Source organism: Nicotiana attenuata, chromosome 5, assembly GCF_001879085.1.
Source record: "Nicotiana attenuata strain UT chromosome 5, NIATTr2, whole genome shotgun sequence".
NCBI classification, from domain to species: Eukaryota; Viridiplantae; Streptophyta; class Magnoliopsida; order Solanales; family Solanaceae; genus Nicotiana; species Nicotiana attenuata.
The window spans coordinates 25,677,994-25,690,229 of NC_031993.1; the positions used below are offsets into that span (position 1 = coordinate 25,677,994).

The 12,236-nt window shown below is 38.6% G+C and overlaps 1 protein-coding gene across 1 annotated transcript; it reads left to right on the plus strand.

Moving 5' to 3' along the window:
* On the plus strand, positions 6,696-10,169 carry LOC109225540 (probable WRKY transcription factor 31). Its single transcript, XM_019390243.1, has 5 exons — positions 6,696-7,265; positions 7,354-7,455; positions 7,763-8,254; positions 8,579-8,692; positions 9,271-10,169. The coding sequence occupies exons 1-5, from the start codon at positions 6,933-6,935 to the stop codon at positions 9,877-9,879; spliced, it is 1,650 nt and encodes a 549-aa protein (XP_019245788.1). The 5' UTR covers positions 6,696-6,932; the 3' UTR covers positions 9,880-10,169.

Sequence of the window (12,236 nt, forward strand, 5' to 3'; positions counted from 1 at the left end):
TCAAAAACATTTTCTCACCATGGTCTCATCGGGCTCCTGAGTATAAGCATCCGTGGTGTCCTCATCATCGCATACAGTGGGATCCGTGATGGGCTGGGACGAAGCCTTAATAAGAAAATTAAAAATTAATTTATGGCAAATCATTAAGGAAAAGAAAACAAATTAAAATTTAACAGTAATACAAACATACCTGCGCCTGTGATAGATCCGTATCAACCGCCGGGGATGAGCCAAAACTCAACCTGCGCCCGCCATCCACGTCTCGGGTCGGCTGATCCTCAGCTACGGTAGATGGGCCTGAAAAGAACTGGTCTACATCTCTGTCGAATGTACCCGTGATCAACAATGGATCTGACAATGTGACCTGCGATGCTGGCAGATCCAGCTGAAGGTTGTACGACGGCATGCTGCTGGAAGGCTCGTCTAGCTGAGGGAAATAACCCGGCTGATCATCTCCAAGGTCCTCATCAGGTGCCTCAACAGGTGGATCAACAGGTGCCTTAACGCCCCCTTGCTGGGGACTACCTCCTCGCCGTCCCCCACGACCCCGTGGGGCACCCTTGCCTCGTGGGACAGCCCTGCCTCGTGGGGCAGCCCTGGCTCATGCCCGACCCCTGCCTCGTGGGACAGGCCTAGCCCGATGGTGTTGCTCTGGAGCCACATACTCAGCCGCGTGATCTAACCTCTCGTCCTCTCTGGCTCGCTGCAGCGTCCGGAGAGCCAGCTCTACCACCTGCCGGCCATACTCAACGACTGCAGGATTGTCGGCATGCTGCTGCATCTCCTGTCCCAACTGGTAGACCATATGATGACCAATAGCCTGCACAACATTTAAAATATTAATTACATAACGGTATATCACAGTTATAAGTATGGGTTCCAACAAAAACATACTAGTGCCTCGTGCCTCCCGGCGTATGGTCTGAACTGACCGCCAGCCTGATGAACGGGGTTCCCGATCATCAGTCGAGTGTGACGGCGGTACCATGACGTATACATCTCAATAGTCGCCGCCTGGACCTGTGAAGGTGGGGGCGGAATCAGGTCCTCTCGCTGGTCCCAAGTTTGGACCTGCGCCTCTACCCATGCTACAAATGCGTCGTCCACCCTCGAACGATTATCCCGCTGATAATGTGTAGCCTCCCATGTAGTCTCCCTCGGTATAGTCTACGGACGGTCAAACTGGCGAAGTACCCGCTCTGTGGCATGATGCTCCACAACATCGAGGCACATCAGCGGGACGGAAGTGCTCCAAATCAGTCGGTCGACAGAGCAATAATCAGGCAGGCCATCTATCAACTCGTCGCTGTATGGCGTCCAGATGAACTATCAAATAATAACATAAAAGTGAGTATGCGCACCAGGGATGTGAATTTATAACAAGTAAGATTAGGTACATATTTACCTGTGCGGCCTCCAGCATATCCAACACATCCCTGACAAGGGGGAGATTATGATGAGCATCAATGCCTCGGTAGTTCCCACGCCGGAGAACCCACCTCGTAGCTAGAGGGAGGAACGGAGGTGCTACACCAGGAGGTAATGGTGGTAAAGGTGGTTGCAACGGCAGGAACCGCTCCCAGGCCCAAACCTAACATACAAGGTCGACGTAAAATTTAAGAGTCATTTTGACTATATAGAATTGGAAGTAATGAACAGAGTATTCGAATATATTGTCACCTGTAGAAGCGGCAGAAAACCACATATGTCGCTCTGGGTGCCCATGCTAGCCCGGCACATACTCCTGTACAGGTAAGCGAGAACAACAGCATCCCAGCTGTACTGGGGTAACTCATCTAGCTGCTAAAGATGATGTAGAAATCGCATACTCACTAGATTTTCCGAAGTGTTCGGGAACAAGACACCCCCGAATAGAAGGAGCAGCGCCAACCTCGTGTACCAGTGAATATGGAGATCATCTGTCTCGCCGGTGATGTCGGGGTGCAATACCTCCAAATGATGTCTGATAGCTGTCACAGCAACGCGACTGCCCCCTCTAGCTGCATCCTTACCCTGTGGCCTGAAACCAGTAAACTGCTGCAGCAAATCCAAATACTGGGCACGCGTCATAGATCTCATATACTGAGGCAGTGCAACGGCCAGTCCATCAGCACGCAACCCATATAAAACCTGAACATCCTGAAGCGTGATGGTGGCCTCGCCAATGGGCAGGTGAAAAGTGTGCGTCTCCGGTCGCCACCGCTCTATCAACGCCGTGATCGGAGACCAGTCGAGCTGCAGCCGCCCAATCTCAAAAATCCTATAGAAGCCCGTAGTAATGAGGCGCTCGACTACGCGAGGATGAAAAGCTCTCTCCCTCAAAAAGTCCCACAAGTCGTCCGGTCTCCTAGCGCGGAGAGTCTGATCCACTAGCTGTCCCTCCCATACGTAGGCGGACCTATGATCGCCCTGTAACACTAATATCTGATCCGAGGCTGGTCCAGGATGCACAGGCGGCATGTCCATGTCGTCTACTGTAAATTAAACAATATTAATTGTGTGTTTATGTTATAATAATTAATATTTAAATTTTTAATTGGACGACATATATATATATATATATATATATATGGGTTCCAGGCCCTATATTTGAGGCCCAGTAGCACCAAGCTATCCTGAATTCTTATGTGTGTCAATTTCAATATTTTTATAATTTTGTTATTTTATAATTTAAATATTTTAATTATTTAATTGGACATAGTAAATATCTATGGGTTCCAGGCTCGATATTTGAGACTCAGTAGCACCAAGCTATCCTGAATTCTTATGTGTGTCAATTTCAATATTTTTAAAATTTTGTTAGTTTTATAAATTAAATATTTAATTATTTAATTGGACAGAGTAAATATCTATGGGTTCCAGGCTCGATATTTGAGGCCCAGTAGCACCAAGTTATCCTGAATTCTTATGTGTGTCAATTTTAATATTTTTAAAATTTGGTTAGTTTTATAAAACCGATATTTAATTATTTAATTGGACAGAGTAATATCTATGGGTTCTAGGCTCGATATTTGAGGCCCAGTAGCACCAAGCTATCCTGAATTCTTATGTGTGTCAATTTCAATATTTTTAAAATTTTGTTAGTTTTATAAATTAAATATTTAATTATTTAATTAGACAGAGTAAATATCTATGGGTTCCACGCTCGATATTTAATTTGACAACATATATTAATATGTTAGTTCTATGTGTTTGTTTATAAATTAAATAATTAATTTTTGTAAAGTGTAATTGGATAGAGTTTGTAGTTAGTAGATACTTAAACTACAGAGACTCTATGCTAAAAGGCTCTATATTTTACTACGCTAAAAGGCTCTATATTTTACTACGCTATAAGGCTCTATATTTTACTACGCTAAAAGGCTCTATATTTTACTACGCTATAAGGCTCTATATTTTACTACGCTAAAAGGCCACTATTCTTTAAGCAAATAAATAATCTAAACTAAATAAAAACAACAAACATATGAACATAATTTAAAAAACCTTCTGGTTTCTGTCGTGGGGAAGAAAGAGACTTTATAATTTAATAGGAAAATGCAGTATAATACTGCGCTTTACTAAAACGCAGTATTATACTATATTTTCCTTTAACGGCTACAATTCCGTTAAACTAAAACGCAATATAATACTGCGTTTTAATTAGAAATATAACTTTTTTTTTAACTGTATAAAGGTATTTTGAGTCCAAAAAATCAATATTTAGGTTTCGGACTCAACAAAAAGAGACGAAGATGAAACTCCAAATTTGGCGAGGAATGGACCCACAAGTCGTCATAAAGTGGGGTAGCCCCTGAAAGTTCGTTGACTCTTTAACTGAAGAAAAGAAGGCCCAAATTTAAGATTCAGCAGAGCGGTCGTCACGAGCAAGTGCCGGGACTTTTGGGGCGATGAATTTGTTGGAACGCATCAATCTCACTCCCCTTTGACCAAACCCAGAATCATTCTACTCCTCAATTTCTTTAACCTTTACGTGGCTTCTTTTTATTGGTCCCAAGAAGGTCTCAACTTGGACAGTTCACCTCAAATGGGGTCATTTGACTTCCCTTACTATTTCTTTTCATCTTTTTAGAAAATTATTACTCCTATTTACCTCTCCTTAACACAGCAATTTAAAGGAAGCAAGAAACATTTATTTGTGGAATTTAAGTTTTATTTCTACAGGTTTAGGTTGTAATTTCTCTGGCTCCACTATGTCATTAATCATTTCTAGAATATCAGTCCATACTTGATTGATATGTATTTATTCTATTGACTTTTAATCGTTTTAATTTTGTCATTATCGTTGAATAATATATACATATATAGTCATTGTGTAGATTAAATTTGAGACTTTTACTGAATTCACATTCTATAATTGAGTGAGTTCTAGAAATGCGCAGCCGGCGCTTAAATAAATTGTTTTTAATAATTTTAAATGTATATTTCACATATAAATATAAGTAATAGATATTATTAAACGTAGGAAAACCCACAGGCTAAAAAAAAACTAAAAAACCTAACAAGTCCACAACTGCACATTCATTATCTTGTTTGAGGGTTTGACTCAGCCCGCTGAAGCAAATATAATAAATAAATAAGTAAAACCTCATTTATTATCTCCAAGTTCGAAATGTAATGATAACTTACCTTCTTCATTTCTTCTATTAGGAAGGATAAGATCTCTCCTTTAAACGGCAGAATTAGGACTCGTCCCGGGGCGGAACACTCGTAAAACACCCCTGGACTTATGTGTGGGGCTTAGTTTCGTGAGACTTACGTCTCGGTCATCAGGGCTTAGGCCCCGGACACGCCCAACGCCCAGTGTACTGGGCTCGCCTAATAGAACTTTATGCAATTGTATGTAACTAACCTTGTAAATACTCAAATTTTCTTGATAAATCATTGATTATTCAAAATTACATTTTTCTTAATCATAAATCATTAAGTTTAGAGTATTTTATGTCATAATTAAAATAAAATTATTGCACGTTATCCACTAAGACTGCTATGATAGTTAATTTTAAATAAATCTTTCATTCAAAAATTATTTATTAATTTTGTTCTGTCTTTACTATATAATAGTCCATAGTTTTTAAAATTATTTTTCTAAGTATTATTTTTTTCATGTTTACGAGATACAATACTTATTAATTTAATAGCTCAGTATTAGCTAGTAACTATTTACAAATAATTAGTCATCATGGTATTGTATGGTGAATTATGTGTCACTTTATTAACTTGCTAAAAATTAAAAATAAATGATGCTAGAGAATCATATTTAAATTGTGATTTATGTTTTTAATATAAATTCTCTTTCAAATAGAAAGCATATTAAATAAAAGGAGTATTTTTAAGAAAAATATCAAATTATAATATCGAAATTCTTTCAAGATTCATTACTCATGAAGTGATACATATAAGATTTCGTATCGAAGTACATTACTTTTGATGTTTGAGTTGTAACGACGTTGCAGCTAATTTGCATATTATGATATTTGTCATACTTTTCTTACTATTCATAATTGAATTATAATTTATAAATATTAAATAGATTATTTGTTATAATTTTGTGATTTTAATGTAATTTTTATAATTATTTTTTATTTTGTACTATCTTAAAATTCTTGAAATTAGTAAAATTTAAAGATCAGTGGGAATTACGCCCCATGTCTCAAGGCTTACGTCTCGCCTCATCAGAGGGAAAACGCCTCGTCTCACGCCCCCGCCTTTTAAAACATTGGATAAGATCCTTATTAGTTTTAGCATTTAAGTTCAAAACCACGGTAATCAAATCACTAGTAGTCTTTATTTTATGTTTAAGTAATCTTTTTTGTATTCTATATACTATGTTTAAGTAATCAAACGTATTATGCTATATTTCGGTCCGGCCCAGCTTACCCGGACCCCGCACATAGCGAGAGCTTAGTGCACCGGACTGTCCTTTTTTTTCTTCTTCTTTATATTATGCTATTAAATATACTCCCTTCGTCTCAATTTATGTGATAGTGTTTGAATTTGAAAGCCATACGAATTATTCATTGATCGCATTTTTCAACGCATTTTAAATATTTTAAATTATTAATAATAATGACTTATAATACTTTTTACGTGATTTTCAAATATATACATTTTATTTCGAAAATTTAAAAGATTCTCTATCCAGATGAACAGTCAAAATTTAAAAGTCTGATTCTCAAAAAGTAAAAAAATGTCACACAAATTAGGTTAGGGGAAATAATGATTTTGATTTACGAAGTAATATTAAACACACGCTTACCTTATCAGTTACTTCCTCTGGTCCACAATAAATGACTTTTGGCCCTTTTTTGTGGTCCAAAATAAGTGATTTTTTCAGATTTCAAGAATGAATTAATTATTTTTTTCCTACATTTCCCTTGGAGTAAATAGTGTTGGAGTATGTGTTAGGAGTGTTTATGTAAAGAGATAGTAAAAGTTAATATGGTCAATTTCATTGCTAATTGATGTTAAAAGGTGGATTCTTGATCCGTGTGAAAACAGCCAAAAAATCACTCATTGTGGACCGGAGGGAGTATTATATATATATGTATTTACGTGTATGAATATGTGTGTACGCACGTACACTTGCATGCTACATGCATTTATGCATCTACATTAGGTTGACAAAGGCGACTTCTAGGCTAAACTAGCACAGTAGTATTAATGATAGTATTAGAAGATAGAGGGACTAGAGAGGAACCATGCCTTTCACCTAAGTCCTCAAAAATCAATTCCCATCAATTTCTCTTCAAACAAATATACAATTACACCACTCTTAAGTCTTCATTTAATTCCACACACACCACACCACACCCCCTACTTTACCCCCTCCCCCCCTCTAGTATTTGGTCTTCCTTCTTTCCTTTTTTATTGCCGAGTCCATTGCTGTATTCAAAGCCTATCTCTTTTTCTGTTTCCTTTGTAATTCATATATGGCCAATGGTAGTGGACTCTTCTTTGATCCAGATCCCACAACACTCTTTCTTCAATATCCCTCATCAAAAGACCACCATTTTTTCAACAAATTAATTACTCAAGCTTTATCATCCAATAATTATATTATGGAAGCCCCAACCAAGAACATGTCATCACCACCTCCCACTACTATTCAATTCCCAGTGAATCTTATTAATGATCATGACCAAAAAAGACCAGTTCTTGATGAGATGGACTTCTTTGCTGCTAAAGAAGGTGGCAATTGTAAGGAGGATACTGACGACAGAAAAGAATTCAATAAACCTCTTGAATTAGATTTCAACATAAATGTAAGCTACCATTATCAAGTTTATTCTTTTTCATCAGTTTCGCTTAGTTTGTATAAGTGAATTCTAATCCAATTCTCTCATTTTGTAGACTGGTTTGCAACTTCTCACTGCAAACACTAGTAGTGATCAGTCCATAGTGGAAGATGGTTTATCCCCAGCTTCTTCTGAGGATAGAAGAACAAAAACTGAGGTAAGAATTACATCTTAAACATAGTAGTAATCAATCTACTATTTTTTTTTAGTTATGTTAAAGGCATAATTAAGTAAATAAAAGTATTCTCATTTGGACGAAGTGAAGCCTTAGCGTAACTGGTAAAATTGCTATCATGTGACCAGGAGGTTACGGGTTTGAGCCGTGGAAACAGGCTCTTGCAAAAATGCAGGGTAAGGCTACGTACAATAGACCCTTGTGGTCCGGCCTTTCCCTGAACCCCGCACATAGGCCTGCCCTATCCTCTTTCGAACAACGTTGACATTTTTGCAATTATATGTTATAGCTGGCAGTTCTTCAGGCTGAATTGGAGAGAATGAACGGTGAAAATCGACATTTAAGGGACATGTTAAATCAGGTCACAACAAATTGTAGTACTCTACAGATGCAATTGACAATACTTAAACAGAAACAACAACATGATCATATTGAGCAAGATGACAAAGGAGAAGAAATCAAGCAGCAATACCATCAAAGTAGTCAAATGAGGCCTAGGCAGTTTATGGATCTTGGCCGTCTAGCAGATGAGCCTTCATTGTCGTCGTCCGAGGGGAGAAGAAGCTGGGAACAGTCACGATCACCACCGATGAATATCGTTGAGTCTGGTTCCAGTGATAGAGAGGATAGTCCTGAAAAAGGTTTATCTTGTTGGGGTCCTAATAAGGTTCCAAGAGTAGTGGACAATGAGTCCAAGAGTAGTACTACTGTTGATCAAGCCACTGAGGCTACCATAAGGAAGGCTCGTGTCTCTGTCAGGGCTCGATCCGAAGCTCCCATGGTATGAACGAATGATATATATTTAAAAATAATTTAACTTTACACCTGATATGCTATTATAATCGTTGACCACAAGTTTCAAAAGTTTACTATATTTCTAAGACTCCGTGTCGGTGTGAGTTAAGCTAAGCCACATAGTTCAATCATAATTATTTGTTCAACCATTATATTGTGCCTTGATAGTTTTCAAAATCAATCATAATCTTAGACTAGTTAGATGAATTATATGAATCATTTATATTCGTTGCTTTAACTTTTCATCAGCTTAAACTTTGGTACGTAGAATAACTGGATGCCTTTTCTTTTTTGGTGTGCACTTAAATAGATCACAGATGGTTGCCAATGGCGGAAGTATGGGCAAAAAATGGCGAAGGGAAACCCGTGTCCTCGCGCTTATTATCGCTGTACCATGGCAGCTGGTTGCCCAGTTAGGAAGCAAGTATGTCTTTTTTTTATTTAAACAACTTCATCCATGATTTGATTTTGTGCTTTAAGAATATATTAAATGTTGTTGTTACTATCTGTTCATTGCTTCTTTTTCACTATTTTTGAGCCGAAGGTCTATTGGAAACCTCTCTACCTCCCTAAGATAGGGGTAAGGTTTGCGTACACGTTATCCTCCCCAGACCCCACTTGTGGGATCCCACTGGGTATGTTGTTGTTGTATATTAGTCAATTAAATGGTTAGTAATCTCTCTTATTTTAGTGTATACACTTGAAAGAAAGAAAAATGTGTCACTTGCCAGCCTTGTGCAGCTGTTCACTTGATATCCACCACTGATTGTTACAACTTGTTGGCATGAAGTCTCTATTACCCTATCTTGATCAAAGACAAAATAGATTTTATGATAGTCAATCAAAAAAAAGAAAAAGAAAATAGTAGTCAATCAAGAAAGTTTCTCGAGTTGGAAGTATTATCATATATTTAAAATATTTGATTCTTGTGACAAAAAAGTGTAATATATTACATAAAATTATAGCAAAGGTAACAAGAAGTGTATTTTATGGCATTGACAGGTTCAAAGATGTGCAGAGGACAAAACAATCTTGATCACAACTTACGAAGGGAATCACAACCACCCATTGCCGCCGGCCGCGGCGGCAATGGCCTCAACTACTTCGTCAGCAGCAAGAATGCTACTCTCAGGTTCCATGCCAAGTGCAGATGGCTTAATGAGCTCAAATATCCTAGCCAGAACTCTCCTCCCTTGTTCCTCTAGTATGGCCACAATTTCAGCCTCCGCGCCTTTTCCTACTGTTACATTGGACCTAACTCAAAACTCAAATTCTTTGCAATTTAAAGGACCCTCTAACCAATTCCAATTCCCTTTCCAAAATCCACACCAAAATTCCCCTGGAAATCCAATTGCACTTTTACCTCAGATTTTTGGTCAAGCTTTATATAACCAATCAAAATTCTCTGGCCTTCAAATGTCCCAAAATGTTTCAACATTGCCATCAATTGGTGACACAGTGAATGCTCTTACTGCTGATCCTAATTTTGCAGCAGCATTAGCAGCAGCCGTCACTTCTTTAATTGGCAATTCACACCATTCCAACAATGTTACTAATAATAATACTACAGCCGCAACGACTCCAAGCAACAATAATGAAACAAAACAGTAGCAATGGCAACAATAAAGTCAACAGTTCAAGTTCTTCTCCAGCATATTGATAGCAAGCCATGCTTCACCTTCTATTTTTTTTAAAGATCTCCTTAGTTATTTTTCCAGCTTAAGTTTTTTTTTTGCTTATTCAGCAGGGGGGAAATGGAATCATTATACATGTCAATTATTTTTTAGGTTTTATAGGTGGCTGAAACATATATCCTTCATTAATTCTTTTCTTGGTTGAATAATGTAATTCAAATTACTAGTCAATACAAGAGATATGTTGGGGAAGAAGTTATATTTCAATTCTTTTAATTTCTTGCAAACATAATTTTGTCAATATTCTTTGTTTGTCTTTCTTAACATGAAAGCAGAAGGTTACACGAACAGTTTGAGGAAAAGATTGAAGTATTCTAACATGGAATTGAAGGGAATGGTAGGATTCATTTGTAGCTTAATCCACCATGTTGCGGAATATCGTGGGTTAACTAACACACAATCACATACAAAGCAAATAGAGAAGAAAAATCAACACAAGGATTTAACGAGGTTCGGCTAAGCCTAATCCTCGTGGCAAAATCAGAGAGAGTTTTCCACTATGAATGAGAAGAAAAACAAAGTACAATCTCCAGAATCCCCAACTACAACCCCTATATATAGATCCCAAAAGGTCCCAAACATATAAGAGAAAGGTTTCCTAATTTGACAAGGACTATAGGTTTTCCTTTCCCAAATCTATTAGGACAATGGGTTTTCCTAAACCTATAGGGACTATGGGTTTCCTAAAAATACAAGGAAATAATTCAAGCCACAAATAACAATTCTTCCCCTTGTCTTGAATTCTATTCATCAATAGGAACAACGTCTCTCTACCTTGCCCTCAGCCCTCGCAAGGGCTCTACCCATTGCCGTACACATCAACCAAGTTTAGGCAACGCCTAAACTTGTTAAGAGACTTAATCTCTTTAGCCATAGCACTAATCCGTCGATTTGGTTATGTTCCCGAAATAGCTTCTGGATAGCTATAACACTCAAACGCATCAACAGTTTCTATAAATGCCAAAGCAAATCCCACTGGATTCGTATATCCAAGAAGATTCCCATCAACTACGTTTGCAGACCTTTGCGATCGGTTGATCACTCTCTTCTCTCTACCTGTTGCAATGCTATATGGTTGTTGTTGTGCAGTTGCATCAACATTATCATTTTGATCAATATTTTGCACCTCCTCCACTTCCTCTACTTTAGAACTATTGGGCTGAGCTAGTGGAGATTCAATTTCTAGCTCTATGCGGTCACTGACACCCCAATCTGTTTCTGCTATTGCCCTCTCCCTCTGACTGTACAGTGAGGCAGATTCATTGAATGTTACATCCCTACTGATAATTAGCCCTGGAGTCTTTTGATCTGTGCACCACAACCTATAGCCTTTCACTCCAGTTGCATACCCTAGAAATATGCACTTCTTTGCCCTCGGCTAAAGTTTTCCATCCCTCACATGAGCATAAGCAGGACAACCAAATATCCTTAAATTTGAATAATCAGCAGGCGAACCGGACAATACCTCAAAAGGAGTTTTGAACTCAATAGCTGTGGAAGGAGATCTTTTGACCAAATAACAAACTGTATTTTTAACAGCCCAGCCCGCTAGTGATATTGTCCGCTCTGGGCCTAGGCCCTCACGGGTTTAAAATGTGTCACTAGGGTTTAAGGTTTGTTAACTTATATAGCCCGCATTCCTCTTGTGTTTTGCCGATGTGGGATTCTGTCTAAAGCCTAAGGTGTTACATACACCCCCTCTTATGGACTCAGCGTCCTCGCTGAGATTTGCCCTAACGCATGGAATTTGCCTAGACTCAGCACTGAGGTTTGCCCCGCCTAATCGGGATTTGCCTAAACTCAGTTGAACTTTGACCCACCATCGGTATGGCTGAAACAAAAGTGGCTCTGATACCATCTTTGACAGCCCAGCCCGCTAGTGATATTGTCCGCTCTAGGCCTAGGCCCTCACGGGTTTGAAACGCGTCATTAGGGTTTAAGGCTTGTTAACATATATAGCCTGCATCCCTCTTGTGTTTTGCCGATGTGGGATTCTGTCTAAAGCATGAGGTGTTACAGTATCGGTTGCTTCAGCCCAAAAATCTTTGCTAACACATGAGTGTGAAAACATGTTTCGTGCCCTATTACAAAGTGTTCTGTTCATACGTTCTGCAACACCATTTTGTTGTGGTGTTCCGACACAAGTGCGGTGTCTCACTATGCCCTCTCTGCTGCAGAAATTATCGAACTCAGAATTGTAAAATTCCAATCCATTGTCAGTTCGAAGACGCTTAACTTTTCTTTCCATCTGCCTCTCAACCATCGTCTTCCATT